Source organism: Hypanus sabinus, chromosome 28 (assembly GCF_030144855.1).
Source record: "Hypanus sabinus isolate sHypSab1 chromosome 28, sHypSab1.hap1, whole genome shotgun sequence".
Taxonomy (NCBI): domain Eukaryota; kingdom Metazoa; phylum Chordata; class Chondrichthyes; order Myliobatiformes; family Dasyatidae; genus Hypanus; species Hypanus sabinus.
Genome location: NC_082733.1, coordinates 32,960,872 through 32,979,034, shown reverse-complemented (window position 1 = coordinate 32,979,034; position 18,163 = coordinate 32,960,872). Strand labels below are relative to the sequence as shown.

The 18,163-nt window shown below is 42.7% G+C and overlaps 1 protein-coding gene across 1 annotated transcript in view; it reads left to right on the top strand.

Moving 5' to 3' along the window:
* The first annotated feature begins 2,621 nt into the window (after positions 1-2,621).
* Positions 2,622-18,163, top strand: part of rhcgb (Rh family, C glycoprotein b) — an 86,696-nt gene continuing 71,154 nt past the window's right edge. The window contains exon 1 of the mRNA XM_059952896.1: positions 2,622-3,015. Coding sequence (XP_059808879.1) covers positions 2,913-3,015 — 103 coding nt within the window. The 5' untranslated portion in view covers positions 2,622-2,912. The remainder of the gene's footprint in view (positions 3,016-18,163) is intronic.

Genomic DNA, 18,163 nt, shown 5'->3' with positions numbered 1-18,163 from the left:
GAATATTTGCCACGTTTCTTCTGTACTTTTCCCTGAGAACATCTGTTCCCAACTTAAGCTTCCAATTTCTTGCCTGATAGCCTCATAATTCCTTTACTCCAATTAAACGCTTTTCTAACCTGTCTGTTCCTATCTCTCCAATGCTATTGTAAAGGAGATAGAATTATGATCACTATCTCCAAAATGCTCTCCCACTGAGAGATCTGATACCTGACCAGGTTCATTTCCTAATCCCAGATCAAGTACAGTCTCTCCTCATGTAGGCTTATCTACATATTGTGTCAAGAAACCTTTCTGAACACACCTAACAAACTCAAGTCCCCAATGATCCCTCGGGCCCTTCATACACACCTGTCTTTGTAAATGTCCTGAATAGTGGGAAGTTCACATCTACAGATGTGCTGGGCTGTCCGCACCACCCTCTGCAATTCAGGGAAGTACAGTTTCCAAACCAGGCAGTGATGGAGCCAGTCAGGATGCTCTCAATTGTGCCCCTGTAGAAAGTTCTTAGAAGTTGGGGGCCCATACCAAACTTCTTCAACCACCTGAGGTGAAAGAGTCGCTGTTTTGCCTTTTTCACCAGACAGCCAGTTATTGTATAGACCACATGAGTTCCTTGGTAATGCCTTTGCCATGGAACTTAAAGCTGTTCACTCTCTCAAACCCAGATCCATTGAGGTCAATAGGGGTTAACCTGCCTGCCTTCCTCCTGTAGTCCACAACCAGCTCCTTTGTTGTTGAAATATTAAGGGAAAGGTAGTTTTCTTGACACCACTATGTCAGGGTGATGACTTCTTCTCTGTAGGCTGCCTCATTATTTTTTTGAGATTAGGCCAATCAGTGTAGTATCATCAGCAAATTTAATTAGCAGATTGGAGCCATGGGTGGCAACACAGTCATGGGTATACAGAGAATAAAGGAGCGGTCTTAGGTCACTGTCTTTGGGGGGACCTGTGTTGAGGGTTAGAGGGGCAGAAGCGAGGGAATCCACTTTTGCCACCCGCTAGCGATCTGACAGGAAGTCCAGCTACACAAGGTAGGGTGAAGGCCAATGTCTCTGAGCTTCTTGTTGAGTCTGGAGGGAATTATGGTGTTGAATGTTCAACTGTAGTCCAAGAACAGCATTTTCACATAAGCATCCCTCTTCTCCAGATGTGTAAGGACGGTACGTAGCTATTGCTTCATCTGTTGATTGGTTGAGTTGGCAGGTGAATTATAGGGGATCCAATGTAGGTTGTAGCAAGCTGCAGATGTAGTCCTTGACCAGCCTCTTAAAGCATTTGCTTATTATTGAGGTGAGTACACAGGGCACCAGTCTTTCAGACATGTTACCTTGGTCTTTTTATGTACAGAAGCAATGGTGGATGTTTTGAAGCAAGAGGGCCCTCTACACTAGGAGAAAGAGAGGTTAAAAGTGTCTGTAAACACACCTGCCAGTTGTGTCGCGCGCGCTCTGAGTACCCGCCCTGGGGTGCCGTCCAGTCCCGCAGCCTTGTGACTGTCCACTCATTGGAAGCACCTGCATACTACAACTTCAGAGGTGACTAAGCTGCAGGCGCATCAGCTGTAGGTCTCCTTAGGGGCTTGGTGTTGGCAAAATAGAAGCGATTTAGCTGATCTTAGAGAGAGGAGGCGATGTTAGACACTCCACTGCATTTAACTTTGAAGTTTTAACCAAACATATAGAAACATAGAAAATGGGTGCAGGAGTAGGCCATTCAGCCCTTCGAGCCTGCACCACCATTCAGTATGATCATGGCTGATCATCCAACTCAGAACGCTGTACCTGCCTTCTCTCCATACCCCCTGATCCCTTTAGCCACAAGGGCCATATCTAACTCCCTCTTAAATATAGCCAATGAACTGGCCTCAACTGTTTCCTGTGGCAGACAATTCCACAGATTCACCACTCTCTGTGTGAAGAAGGTTTTCCTCATCTCGGTTCTAAAAGGCTTCCCCTTTATCCTTAAACTGTGACCCCTCATTCTGGACTTCCCCAACATCGGAAACAATCTTCCTGAATCTAGCCTGTCCAATCCCTTCAGAATTTTATACGTTTTAATAAGATCACCCCTCAATCTTCTAAGTATAGCAGCAACTCAATGCATAAATGCATGCAGGCATATTTAAGGGTTTCAGCTGTTTTCAGATCAAACATCAGAATGGGGGTAGAAATGTGATCTTAGTGAATTTGACTGTGGAATGACTGTTGTTGCCAGATGGGATGGTTTGAAATATCTCAGAAATTGCTGAATTCCTGGTGAGTAGCAATTCTGTGGTCAAAAACACTTTGTTAATGAGAGAGGTCAGTGAAGAGAGGCAAAACTGGTTCAAGCTGACAGGAAGGCAACAGCAACTCAAATAATCAAGTGTTACGATCGTAGCATGCAAAAACGCATGAATGAACAGACATGTTGAACCTTGAAATGGATGGGCTACAATAACAAGACCGTAAATATACACTCAGTGGCCAGCATATTAAGTACATGAGGTAACTAATAAAGTCGCCACTGAGTGCTGAAGATAGCATTCACTTTCCTTCCCTTACATTTCAAATATTTTATAGTCAGGGAGGACTTTTGGAGATGGGTGCAGATGAAGTAATAAAGGGGAGGAGGAGGAACACCAGTGGGAGGCAATGTGCAGGTGAGGAGAAGGGAAGAGGTGAGCCAGAACAGGGAAGGGGAAGGGTGAAGAAATTAGTGGAAAGTTGGAGAAATCGATGACACGCTGTTTTGGGACCAGTTCATCACGTAATTCCACGCCTGTGCCATGTAGTGTGGATTTCAAAGCTAAATGGGAGGTCAGATGCACCATTACTGGACCTGCAGCTGCACATTTTGATCTCCAAATCCACTGCTGGGCTGACCACTGAGTCTAGGGGTGGAACACCAATATTCCAAGCTGAGGGGATGGATGTGTTTTGCACCCTGTCCCTTAGCCTCATACCACTATGGCTGGTGTATGTATTACATCTGCATTCATTGAAATGGGATACCAATCTGAATCGAAGAGGTAAACACTTTGTCTTTCACTTTATTTAATGCTTTTACTTAATTTATACCCAGATGATTTTATGTACTTTAATGATATCCTTTATAACTTTGAACCAACTTACTTGTTCACTGCCTGTAATGGCGTTGGTGTCTAGGACAGCAATGACAGACCTCCATCTCGGTGGCTTTTGTGATTTCCTTTATATCAGCAGCTTCCTCTCAGTTCACTGTCAGTCACGCAAGTCCTGGATGGAAGCTCAGGAATACCATTTCATACTGATGTAGGATTCATCATTGCTGTTTCAATAACAATTTTGTTTTATCAGTCAGAGTTGTTACCCCTGAGCTGAATCCCTGAGCCTGGAAGACTGGTGAACTACTCTTAGTCTGGCCTTTACCCTTTGACTTGTTTGGCATATAAATGTTCACCCCAACTTAGCAATGTCAGTTAGAGCCAGGTATTAAATCACAAATGCGAGAATGAAAAAAAATGCACCTTCTCTGAAGGTGGAATCTCATGTGGATAGGGTGGTGAAGAAAGCTTTTGGTATGCTGGCCTTTATAAATCAAAGCATTGAGCATAGGAGTTGGGATGTAATGTTAAAATTGTACAAGGCATTGGTAAGGCCAAATTTGGAGTATTGTGTACAGTTCTGGTCACCAAATTATAGGAAAGATGTCAACAAAATAGAGAGAGTACAGAGGAGATTTACTAGAACGTTACCTGGGTTTCAGCAATTAAGTTACAGAGAAAGGTTGAACAAGTTAGGTCTTTATTCTTTTGGAGCGTAGAAGGTTGAGGGGGGACTTGATAGAGGTATTTAAAATTATGAGGGGGATAGATAGAGTTGACATTGATAGGCTTTTTCCATTGAGAGTAGGGGAGATTCAAACAAGAGAACATGAGTTGAGAGTTAGGGGGCAAAAGTTTAGGGGTATCACGAGGGGGAATTTCTTTACTCAGAGAGTGGTAGCTGTGTGGAACGAGCTTCCAGTAGAAGTGGTAGAGGCAGGTTTGATATTGTCATTTTTAAAAAAATTGAATAGGTATATGGACAGGAAAGGAATGGAGGATTATGGGCTAAGTGCAGGTCGGTGGGACTAGGTGAGAGTAAGCGTTCAGCATGGACTTGAAGGGCCGAGATGGCCTGTTTCAGTGCAGTAATTGTTATATGGTTATATAAGTGTTTGCCCTTTGGACATGATTCATGACTTCCATTCAATTTAACCCTCCAGCTATGTGTCTGAACAGTCACAGGTACTATAATAATGGACTGAAGGGACTAAACTAATCCTTTAAATAAACTCATCTCCTTTTATTTGATTGTTCAAATTAAAAAATGTAATTTGGATTTTCAGGATGTCAACAAGGCTCTTAAAGAGGTATGATCATTAACTTATGTTCTTAATCATTAGCAATAAATACTAAGTAGTTATTCAATTATGCTGTTTATATTGCAAGCAAATAAAGCTCAGACCAATCTTGAAAATACCGTAGAATTAAGTTAATTCAAATAAGGACAAGTTTGGCATTGTACACAACAAGGCTTGGACAATATTGTGGCTTGAAACACATCTGTGATATAAATTGAAGGATAGAGTACAGGATGTTATGTTGAAGTTGTATAAGACATTGGTGAGGTCTAGTTTGAGTATTGAGTGCAGTTTTGCTCACCTACCTACAGGAAAGATGTAAGTAAGGTTGAAAGAAAATTTACAAAGATATTACTGGGGTTGGAGGACCTGAGTCATGAAGAAAGATTGAATAGGTCAGGACATTATTTATTTGGAACATAGAAAATTGAGAGGACATTTGATTAAAGTATACAAAATTATGAGGGATATTGATAGGGTAAATGCAAGCAGGCTTTTTCCACTGAGGTTGGGCGGGGCTACAATCAGAGGTCATGGTTAAGGGTGAAAGGTGAAAAGTGTAAAGGGAATGTGAGGAGAAACTTCTTCACTCAGAGGGCCATGAGAGTGGAAAGCGAGGTGCTGGTGCAAATGGTGCATTTGAGCTCGCTTTCAACATTTAAAAGAAATTTTGATAGGTACATGGATGGTAGGGGTATGGAGGGCTATGGTTGCAGTGCAGGTTGATAGGAGTAGCAGTTTAAATGGCTCAGCATGGTCTAGATGGGCTGAAGTTCCTGTTTCTGTGCTGTACTTTTCTATGACTTTATGACAGTAAGAGCCATAACTTCCCCTGAGATGGCTAACCCATCACAAAATTCCCTACCATCAACATTAAAAGCATGGACCATTAAGGATTGAAAAGGAGACAAAGGAAGGAGAAAATGAATCAAAATGATAAGGAAGTAGAGGAGCAAAATATTAAATATCATGGAGTGCATAAATATCAGTAAATTATTAGAGATGGGCTGTTAGACTTCTTCATGTTCTGTTGCCACCCAGCATACATGTACACTGTCTGAATACCCCGCCACTCTCATTCTGCACCAGTCACTTTTCATCTTTTATTGCTGCTCTATTACATAATAATGGGACTGCTTGCTTTATTATAATACTGTCAGTAACCTTATGTTGTCCTACGTAAACTTGCAACTCGCACTTTATGTCAAACTGTCAATCTTCAGGACAAGCCGCTCAGGGTCTTGTGCCAATATAATTTTGTGATTGTATCTGCTGGGTCATAACTATATGTGCTGTGTGTGATTGTACGTACATGTCTTGCACCCCAGAGAAATGATGCTTCATTTAGATGTATATATGTGCATGGATGAATGGCAATAGACTGGAACTTGAACCTGTAAGGTACAATGGGAAGAGCAAGGTAATTATAAGGCCACAGAGAGATGATCATGCATGTAATGACAGTAAAGAAACAGAAATATTAAACTTTAGCTTGCTGTTGACAGATGACTTGTGTCGACAGGGTGCAGAGTCCTGAAAAGACAACTCAAAACTTTGCGTGACTCTCAAGCTGCATAGTGTATGCCTTTTGCAGAAGAGGATCTCTTTTAGACTGTGAATTTAATTGACAAATTTGGCTTTCATCTAGCTGGGGAGGACACAGGAGTAGTAAGTCCAGTCTAAGACCCCAAGCCCCCACCTTGGATGAGGGCAGTGAGGAGGATGGTTTTGGAACCAGCCGTTCTGAATGTGTCCAATCTTTCACCCTTGCTGTTGCTTTACAGGCACCTCTCTTTGAGGGAAGTTTAGGCAACAGGCATGGAGTGCTGGGTGAAAATGGTTTTGTATTATCTGGCCCTTAATTCAACCCTTTAGTTACTCTGGAGCCTGGGAAACATAACCAGCCACAATCAAATCAGAAGTCTATGACGTGTGACTAACAATTTTATTGTTAAATTACTAAATTCCCTATGCACTCCTTATCAGGAGACTTAATTCCAGATTAAGTATCAGTTATTACACTTCAACCAAAAGGCTCCTGAACCAGCATGGATAACTTCATTCACCTCAACTGATTCCACAACCTCTATAAATTTCAGGGATTACAACTCATTCTCGGTATTATTTGTTTGTCTATCTGAAGGCCTGTGAGAAAGCGAATCTCAAAGCATGTATACATTATACAACCTTGAGATTCATCTCCAAATAGGCAGCCACAAAACAAATAAATTGAAAAGAACCCATTAAAAAAAGACTGTCAGACACCCAATGTGCAGAGGGAAAAAAAAACAAATGGTGCAAACAATAAGTGTAGGCAAATAGAGTTCTGAACTGTAGCCCATAAAGTGAATCCACAGAACGGAGCAGCAAATTCAACTGGCCTATCCCTCACTTTTGGCCCCGAGACCCTGAGCTTTTCAATCTGGCCCAGTGCCTAAATTGTCATCCAAACATCAAGTTCAGTTGCTTCGATACACTCTGGAGCCTGGACCCCGCCACCTCAATTTGGCCTGTACCCGACCTTTACAATTTGGCTTGAGGATTGAATGGATCGAACCTCAGGTCTTTCCCGTACTTGGTGGCGGGCCTGCTGCCTCACCTCACCTCTGTTCTTCCACATCAAGCTGCCTCCATATTCAAAGGGAAGTTACAGACTGCTGTGTGTGATGATCATTTGCCAGACAAAGAGTGATTAAGAAAATCAACTTTCCAGCTCTTAGCTTAATCCCTCCCCCTCCTGTCTTCTCCTATCATTTTGGATCTCCCCCTCCCCCTCCCACTTACAAATCTCTTACTGTCTTTTCTTTCAGTTAGTCCTGACACAGGGTCTCGCCCCGAAACATTGACTGTACTTCTTCCTATAGATGTTGCCCGGCCTGCTGCGTTCCACCAGCATTTTGTGTGTGTTCCTTGAATTTCCAACATCTGCAGATTTCCTCATGTTTAAGAAAGTATCTACAGTAGTTGTTTTCTTTGTTTCTTTGGCCACCAGCCAGAAGTTGCTGAGATTCACTAGTACCAGAATCTCAGGTTAGTATGTGTGTGGTGAACTACATATACCTGTCTGGACACGCCCTCTGCTGACTGCTCCTGTGGCTTCTCCCACAGACCCCTGTATAAAGGCGATCAAGGCCTGAGCCCGGCCTCTCAGTCTCCAGGATGTAGTATGGTGGTCACTCGCTGCTTGTTCCTTCTTCCAGTCAATAAAACCCAATATCTCGCCTTACATCTCAGAGTGAGTTATTGATGGTGCATCAATGTGGTTTCATACTTGGATAATAAATTCACTTTGAACATTGAACTAATTATCTTGCTCTGAAGTAGGGAACAGACTAGGGCCTAACTATGATTCTTTTAGAAACTAAATTAATCTGGAGAATTAGGCCCGCATTTTGTGCTGCCATCTGTGATGGAGAAGTTGAGCCTATCTTTCAACTCTGAAATTTTTGCACCAGTTACAAAACTACAGGCTAAGAAAAAATAAATCTCTGGCATTTGAAGAAAGCATTAAAGGTGGATGCAATATGTTAGGAAGCTCTTGAGATTCAAATTCCAACAGGGCTGCCAGCGACGGTGGTGGTGGCAGAAATGATAGGGTCTATGAAGAGATGGCTCCTTGATGGCTACTTGGAGCTTAGAAAAATATAGGGTTATGGGTAAAGCCTAGGTAGTTCTAAGGTAGGGACATGTTCGGCACAGCTTTGTGGGCCGAAGTGCCTGTATTGTGCTGTAGGTTTTCTATGCTTTCTATGTAGAATCTGAGGCTAATTATATGACTGTTGAACAACATTCCTGTTGAGTTATTAATTGGTTGAACTTAGACAGGAAATTGGCTCCACCTTGGTATTAGAATTTAAAAGATATATCACCTTGTTGGATTTTGTAATTGCTGATCCTCCTTCACTGGCTGAAGCCCAATGAGTAAGTGATTGTCTAGATGGCCTATCATTGGAACATAGAACAGGCTTGTTAACCCACGATGTCTGTGCCTACCATGTTGTCAATTTAAATTGCACATCTGTCTGCTGATGGTCTATATCTCTTTATTCATTGCCCATTCATATGTCTGTCTAAATGCCTCCTAAGTGTTACTACCATTCAACGTATACTTCCAACACGTCCCCTGGCAGAGCATCCTAAGGATGTTACACCCTCTGTGTAAAAGAAACTTGGCTTGAAAGGATGTTTTCCATGGTGGGAGAGTCTAGGACGGGGGTCGGCAACCCGCGGCTCCGGAGCCACATGTGGCTCTTTTACGTCTGTGCTGCGGCTCCCTGTTGCTTTGGGAAATAATTGGTTGTGGCGACCCTTTTCCTGGCACATCCGAACCGACTCACAATAAGATAGCCTACGGGGGTTTGCGAGCACAGAGCTTTGGAGCCTCTGCGCCATGGGGGGGGGGGGGCAGGTTGAGGGAGGCTTAAAAGTGAGGCTGAAGATTTCGAATAAAGTTTTTTTCCTTCGACTGCAGTTACCGACTCCGTGTCGTAATTTTAGCACTGCGTGTAGCACACCGCTACATGGTCAGTATTTAATTAATATGTATTTTATGTTAGTTTGTTAGTTTTTGAAATGTAAATCTAAATTTGAAGATTATGGTGATCTTGTACAATCTAAATAAGACGTTGTGGCGACCCATTTCCTGACACATCCGAACCGGCTCACAATTAGCCAGCGTTCAGGCTAAGGGAGATAGCCTACGGGGGTTTGTGAGTACGTGTCTTTTGCAGCATCCGCGCCCATGGGGGGGCGGGTTGAGGGAGGCTTAAAAGCAAGGCTGTTTAGTTCGAATAAAGCTATCTTTGACTGCAGTTTACTGACTGCGTGTAGCAACCGCTACAACGTGTTTTTATCGCTGGCTGTCCAGAGAGGAGGTGCTGAAACGCTTTGTCGCGCGTCTGGAAGAAGTGAAAACTTTCCTGGGCAGCAAAGGGCTCAACTTTCCTGAGCTGGAACAGCCAGAGTGGCTGGAAAAGCTACACTTCATGGTAGACATGACAGCGCACCTGAACACGCTGAACACAGCTCTTCAACGGGGTAAGGACGTACAGCCCTGCACATGTTGGAGGATGTTTTGCATTCGAGCGCAAGTTGACGTTGCTTGCCAGAGATTTACAGAAAGGCACATTGTCTCACTTCCCCAATTTGAGAGAGTTCAAACAATGTCACGACATGATAAATTCGGAGCATTTACATTCTGCAATCATCGCAATGCAAACATCGTTTGGGAAACGCTTCTGTGAGTTCAGAGAGGAAAAAAACACATTATCCTTCCCGGTCACTCCCCTAAGCATCGATCCATCCCTACTGAATACGACTGCATTGTCAGGTGTGAGTCAACCTGAAGAAGTATGATAAATATTTTAATTGCGTATTATTTTACGTATATTCATATGTTTTCATTGTTCAGTGAAATAGTCCTTTTATTTTTCAGGTTGACAGCTGGCTGACGTTATTTTTGGTTTGCTGCTGGCGGCAAATTTAAGTTTGGCGTTTTTCATAAATACAAGAAGGACTCAAATAGACGTTGAGTATTTTACTTAAAAGTAACCTTCAACCCAACGTCTTTTTTTCGGAGTTCAAAATGTTTTTGTTGCATGCAGAAATGTAATTTCGTTTTCTCTGCAGGAGTTCATCAATTTCATAAATGCAACACATTATAGTTTATTTATACATAGCATAAAGGCAAAACAAAACGTTGTATGCAGTGTTATTTCATTTTAAATGTCAAACGGGTTTTGCGGCTCCCAGTGTTTTCTTTTCTGTGGGAAACGGGTCCAAGTGGCTCTTTCAGTGGTAAAGGTTGCTGACCCCTGGTCTAGGACAAGAGGGCACAGCCTCAGGATAGAGGGGTGCCCTTTAAAAACAGAGATGTGGAGAAATTTCTTTAGCCAAAGGGTGTTGAATTTGTGGAATTTTTTGCCACATGCAGCTGTGGAGGCCAGGTCATTGGGTGTATTTAAGGCAGAGATTGATAGGTTCTTGATTGGATATGGCATCAAAGGTTACGGGGAGAAGGCCTGGAAATGGGGTTGAGGAGATTAAAAAAATGATTGAATGGCGAAGCGGTTTTGATGGCCAGATGGCCTAATTTTGCTCCTATGTCTTATGGTCTTACAGTCTTCCTCATACCTGGGCTCAGTTAGACATGATAAGAGATTGGCTTGTCTAATCATCAGTTTCTCTGGGAGCTTGCATCCATGGCCCAATCTGGATATTTGCTAGTCAACTTTCCCAATTATTTTGGACATACTTTATTTTTTACAAGCACATGTGTATCCATAAGATCATAAGGCATAGGAGCAGAATTAGGCCATTCAGCCCATTGAGTCTACTCTTCCATTCAATCATGGCTGATTTATTTTCTTTCACAACTCCTCTGCCACCTGTCCCACACCCGTCCCACGGCACTCCATCCTCGCCACTCCCAACATCTTTTGTTCCCGTCAGATTTACAAACTCATTCTCTGCTCCACGTTGACAAATACAGTATTGTGCAAAAGTCGTAGGCACCCCAGCTACATACAAGTGCCTAAAATGTTTTCAGAGTACTGTACATGTGATAAATAAATCTTGAATCTTGAATCTGGAATCCTGAATCCTGTAGCTTATATTCACTCTGTCTCATGAATAACGAAGAACAAATAGAGAATATATGACAGAGAGATCAAAGCACTTTAATGGAATATGGGAACCTTATGGACTGTTACAAAATAACTTTAGCAATATTCAAATTTAAGTTTACATTGTCTTTCAAGCATAGATGAATACCCATGAATACAGTGAAACAAAACAGCTTTACTCTGGAGCTGAGGTGCAAAATACAGTACCAACAGTCATACACAGCACAAGGCACACATAGCACATATCAGATATCGGTTAAATGCAACCTCACACAAAAATATAGTCTAAGACCCAGGGTCCATGAATGGTGCAGCAGTCTGCAGTTGAACACAATATGGCTTGTCATCTGCCGAGTGGATACTAGGGAACAGCACAGACTCCAGCTTGGATGCAGCACCATATTGTCCCCAGCACTCCAGTAGCATGCACCCACTCCAAAGCCTTTCTCCTGGATGACTCCGCGTCTTGAGGACTAATCCTCTCTATGACACAAGGCCATGCTTCTCCCCTGCCATCAGCCCCTGCTGTCTGCCAATAAATCTCTGAATCAGACTTACAGCATTCCACATAAACAATGCCTAACAGGGCCTTGAGATCACAGGAAAAGCGACTAAGACGATCACTCTCTGTTAGCCGGTACACCGCCTTCACACACTGACTCCTCCGACGCCTCGCTGACACAGGCAGCAGCACGATCGCCAAGTCCAGCTCCTGCAGGTTCTGTGCCAACGTGCAACTCGCTGATGGGCGAGACCTGCAGTACTCTAAGTTCCTAATGTCCAGTAGTGTCTTGTGATCATAAACAATACATTCAAAACAGACAATAACATCTTTGCTTGGCCTCGTAGAAGATGCAACTGAACGTACCACCATCTTACCAGTAGGCCTTACTGGTAACAGACTCAGAAACTACTGATAGCACATAGACTTTGACAACCCTTTGATTTTTTTCCAAGTTAGAGGCAAAGAGCAAGTGAAACAATAGGCTACGTTAATTTCACATACACTTGACTGTGCAGATTTTGCAAAAGTTTGTAAATAAATTCACCTTAATTTTGTCTGGCAAAATGAGCAATTAATCTGTCACGATAAACAATTGGAATTAATATAATATATTTAATTTAATTAATTTAATATAATCCAGGCTCAAAGGTAATTTAGGTGCATTAAATCATCATCCAACATTGTGAATTAATCTACCAGAGTAAATAATAGAGCACAAACATGAAGGGTCTTGACCCGAAACGTCGACAGTGCTTCTTCCTATAGATGCTGCCTGGTCTGCTGTGTTCCACCAGCATTTCGTGTGTGTTGCTTAAATAATAGAGGGAGTGTTCTGAATAACGTTTCACTGCAATTTCAGATGTGAAGTTTTAGAACTGCTTTTCTATAAATTAAAACTAAATATACCAAATATACTGTTCAGAACAAAAGTCATAGGCACATATGGATAGTTAGGGTGACTAAGACATTAGCACAATACTGTATGTTTCAACTTGGAGCAGAGAGCGAATTTGTCAATCTGGCGGGAGCTAAAAATCTTGGGAATGGTGTGGGTGAAGTGCTGCAGGGGGTTTGTGTGGACAGGTGGCAGAGGCGGTATGCCAGGGACGGTGTTGGCACAGATGCAGACACACACAGCCCTGAGACACTAGGCAAGGTCATATGATTCCAAAGAATTGGTTAATTGTTCATCACAGAATGCCTCTTGTCAGTACCTCCAGTTGAACTTTGTCTTTTTGTGTGTTTCCCCCTAGCCGTCAGTCTGTGCTTTTGTTTGTTTTCATGCCCCATGTTCTCCAGTCCCCACTCCTGCTCTACTCCAGCCCCTGTATTACTCCGGCCCTCTGCCTCTCACCTGTTTTTCATTATTACCTGTTTTGCTGCCACTGTGTCTCATTGTGCTCCACCAATCATCTGCCTCTCTGTCTGTTGCTCAGTGTATTTTAGCTCTCTGTTTTCAGCTGTTTGTTGCCAGAGTGGGCTAGTGAGTTTTCCTGAGCCTGTCCAGCATTCATATCTGAACTCTGGCTGTCTGAATATTGAATCTGCCTGTGCCCTGATTCTGGGTTTTGGATTTCTCTGGAATTTTTGATCTCTGCATGAACTCTGATGCTGACTTTGTTGCCCCTCTGGATTTACTGCTCAGTGAAAATCATAGCATGCACAGTACTTGGTCTGCGATTGGGTCCCTGCTTCAGTGTCCTGACAGTCTCTCTGGTACTTCCTGCTACTTCCCCTCCCTTCTTCCCCTTTTCCCAAACATGATTCCCCTGCCCCTATCCCCTTCCCACTCTCAATCCACAACCATGACCCATATCAAGATCGGGTTTATATCACTCACACAGCAGTAAACTGTGTTACATTAAATTACTATAGTACTGTGCAAAAGTCTTAGGCACCCTAGATATATATATATATATATATATACCTTAGAATTTTGCACAGTACTGTGAACTCCAATACCTAATAAAGAGACCATATGAGTAGAACCTGGTTTGGTGTTCTGCTGCTGTAGCACATCCACTTCTAGGTTCAACGTGTTAGACATTCAGAGATGTTCTTCTGCACACCACTGGTGTAGCACATGGTTATTTGAGTTACTGTTGCCTTCCTGTCAGCTTGAACCAGTCTGGCAGTTCTCCTCTGACCTCTGTCATTAACAAGGAGTTTTCATCCATGGAACTGCCACTCACTGGAATTTTTTGTTTTTTGCACCATTCTCTGTAAACTCTAAAGGCTGATCATGAAAACCCCAGGAGATACTCAAACCACCCAGTCTGGTACCAACAATCATTCTATGATCAAAGTCATTTAGATCACATTCTTCCCTATTCTTTATGAATTGAATTCAATTCACTTTATTACCTACATCCTTCATATGCACGAGGAGTAAAAATCTTTACATTGTCTCCGTCTAAGTCTGCAATGTGTAATTTATAGTAATTTATAATAAATAGTATGTACAACAGGATACTCATATAGCATAGCAATACAATTGAGTCAACTTGAATTAAGCAGTCTGACAGCCTGGGGGAAAGAGCTGTCCCTGAGCCTATTGATCCTGGCTTTTATGCTGTGGTACCATTTCCCAGATGGTAGCAGCTGGAACAGTTTGTGGTTGGGGTGAATCGGGTCCTCAATGATCCTTCGGGCCCTTTTTACACACCTGTCATTTCAAGTGTCCTGAATCGTGGGACGTTCACATCTACAGATGTGCTGGGCTGTTCACACCACTCTCTGCAGAGTCCTGCAATTGAGGGAAGTACAGTTCCCATGCCAGGCAAAGTTGCATCCAGTCAGGATGCTCTCAATTGTGCCCCTGTAGGAAGTTCTTGGGATTTGGGGGCCCATACCAAACTTCTTCAACCATCTGAGGTGAAAGAGGTGCTGTTGTGCTTTTTTCACCACACAGCTGGTGTGTACAGACCACGTGAGATCCTCGGTGATGTGTATGCCGAGGAACTTAAAGCTGTTCACCCTCTCAACCCCAGATCCATTGACGTCTATAGGGGTTAGCCTGTCTCCATTCCTCCTGTAGTCCACAATCAGCTCCTTTGTTTCTGCGACATTGAAAGAGAGGTTGTTTTCTTGACACCACTATATCGGGGTGATGACTTCTTCTCTTTTTGGTCTAAACTACAACTGAACTTCTTGTCCATGTCTATGAGTTGCTGGCACATGACAGGCTGATTAGATTTATTTGCATTAACAAGCAGGTCTACAGGTATACCGAGAAAAAGTGGCCACTGAGTGAATAATCTTGTAAAGTCATGGCTGACATAGACAAAGTGAATCCATTTAATGAGCAAACACGAGGAAATCTGAAGATGCTGGAAATTCAAACAACACACACAAAATGCTGGTGTAACACAGAAGACCAGGCAGCATCTATAAGGAGAAGTACTGTTGACATTTCGGGCCGAGACCCTTTGTTGCCCGAAACGTCGACAGTGCTTCTCCCTTTAGATGCTGCCTGGCCTGCTGTGTTCCACCAGCATTTTGTGTGTGTTGAAAGTGAATCCATTGCGGATTTATTCACCTCATCCCTGGATGCTGTAGGCTAGTGTGGTACTGTGCTATACAACAATACTTTACATTTATACTGTGCCTATTACATATCCTGTTGTACTTTGCAGTGATAACATTGGTGTCACTCTCAATGTTTAATGAATCTTGGTGGCTGATGCACATTTTCCCTTATTGTTTCATACTTGGTGGCTTTAGAGACAAGCTCTTTCTGCTTAATTAAAGGTAGGCTTGAGGAAGCTTTTGAAGTTGCAAGCAATATTAACAAGGGTAAAGCATTTAGGAAAGGTTCCACAGGATTGCTGCAGATTCTGTCACTAATGATGGGAAAGGGTCAGTTGATACAAGGCCAGACACAAAACTTTACTCTGGAATGGAGGATAAGGTGAAGGACCAGAGATAAAGCAGAGATGGCTATGAGCAAATGTTCTGAAGAACGAGGAGCCAAATATGATATGTATAGGTGTGATAAAAGTTATGCTGTGAGTAAAATGTTTAATTCAACGAACTTTATACAGCATGGAACTTGAGTGGCTGGTGAGGTGGGCACAGGCGAAGTTTAATGTTTAGATCAATGGGGGGGAGGGGAAGGAGCTGAAGATTTTACAAATGCATTGAACCTGAAATGTTAACTCTCTTTTTTTGCTGAGATTTTCCATAAACAGGAGCAGAATTTGACTGTTCGGCCCATCAAAGTGTTTCCATCATGTTCTGTTATGTTTTTATTTCAGACTTCCAGTATCTGCAGTTTTTTTATTTGTTCAGTGTGAAGATGCTGCAGTAAAGTTGCACATTTTCTTGATAGGCAAACACATTCATTTTAATCAAAATCAAAATCAGTTGAGTTTATTATCATATACATAAGTACATGTTTGCTTAATGCAATGGAAAAACATACTTACAGCAGCTTCACAGGCACATGCTATCACTCAAGCAGCATTCAAAAGATAAGTATAAATTAACATAAATTATACAAAATTATCCAAGAAAGAATACAACTTGAACTACTGACTCTCACAGCTACCTGGATGATTCCTCTTCCCACCCTGTCTCTTGCAAAAATGCCATCCTCTTCTCGCAATTCCTCCGTCTACACCACATCTGCTCTCAGGATAAGGCTTTTCATTCCAGGACAAAGGAGATGTCTTCAATTTTAAAGAAAGGGGCTTCCCTTCCTCTACCATCAACTCTGCTCTCAAAGGTATCTCTCCCATTTCACGCACATCTGCTCTCACCCCATCTGCCCGCCACCCCACTCGGGATAGGGTTCCCCTGGAACTCATCTACCACCCCACCAGCCTCCGGGTCCAACATATAATTCTCCGTAATTTCCGTCACCTCCAATGGGATCCCACTACCAAGCACATCGTTCCTTCCCCCCCTTCTGCTTTCCGCAGGGATTGCTCCCTATGCGACTCCCTTGTCCACTCGCCCCCCACCCCCCCATCCCTTCCCACTGATCTCTCTCCTGGCACTTATCCTTGTAAGCGGAACAAGTGCTATACCTGCACTTACACTTCCTCCCTCACCACCATTCAGGGCCCCAGACAGTTCTTCCAGGTGAGGCGACACTTCACCTGTGAGTCGGCTGGTGTGGTATACTGCGTCCAGTGCTCCCGGTGTGGCCTTATATATTGGTGAGACCCAACACAGACTGGGAGACCATTTCACTGAACACCTATGCTCTAACCGCCAGAGAAAGCAGGATCTCCCAGTGGCCACACATTTTAATTCCACTTCCTGTTCCTATTCTAATATGTCTATCCACGGCCTCCTCTACTGTCTAGATGAAGCCACACTCAGGTTGGAGGAACGACACCTTATATTTCGTCTGGGTAACCTGATGGCATGAACATTGATTTCTCTAACTTCTGTTAATGCCCATTACTCCATCCCTTATCTATTTATCTATTTATTTATTTATTTGTTTATTTATTTATTTATTTATCTATCTATCTATCTATCTATCTATCTATCTATCTATCTATCTATCTATCTATCTATTTATTTACCTAGTTATTTATTTATCAATCAATCAATTTATTTATTTATTTATTTCTGCCTTTTTTTCTTCTTTCTCTTTCCCCTTTTTTTTCCTCTCTCTGCCCCTCTCACAATCACCCCTTGCCTGTTCTCCGTCTCCCTCTGGTGCTCCCCTCCCCCTTTCCTTCTCCCTAGGTCTCCCGTCCCATGATTCTTTCCCTTCTCCAGCTCTGTATCCCTTTTGCCAATCACCTTTCCAGCTCTTAGCTTCACCCCTCCCCCTTCTATCATTTCGAATTTCCCCCTCCCCCTCCTACTTTCAAATCTCTTACTATCTTTTCTTTCAGTTAGTCCTGACAAAGGGTCTTGGCCCGAAACGTCGACTGTACTTCTTCCTATAGATGCTGCCTGGCCTGCTGCGTTCCACCAGCATTTTGTATGCGTTGAACAAAAAAAATGTCCATTTTACTGTGAAGTGATCAATTGGTTATAGTGTTGCTGCACTGGGGTAGTGATTATGGTTGTGCAGATTGGTTCAAGAACCAAATGATTAAAGGGAAATAGCTGCTCTTGAACCTGGTAGTGTGGGACTTCAGGCTTCTGTACATTCAGCCCAAGAGAAGCTACAAGAAGATGGTGGGAATCTTTGGTGGTAGATATTGCCTTCTTGGGGCTTTGCATAATATAGATACCTTTGATGATATAGAGGGATGGACCAGTGTTAATTTACTGGAGTTAGGGTATATAGCAAATATTAATTTCACCAGCAATGAATGTGGATTGTAGATTGAATTTAAAATGCAGTTCTGAACAATGATTTTCCGGGAGCTGTAGACTGGAGTTGATGGCAAACCAGACAATGCTGATCAACATTCATTTTGGATGCTTGGGTTGTGGCTGCAAGTATAGAGGTGTAAAAACCATATGTAATCCAGAGGAAGCACTGCAGATACCTTGAAACTATAGAATTATCCCAACTGTTACCATTGATCTTTAGCATATAAAAGTGTCATGTAATATTTGGTTGGGAGGTCTCTTCCTCCAAGAGTGTCTCAATATAATGTCTGCTGCTCATTTTTGTTGAATAAAACACTTTTATATCCACTAGCGTCAGTGTCTCCCTGGTGACATGGTTCATGTTACAACACCAGCGTTAA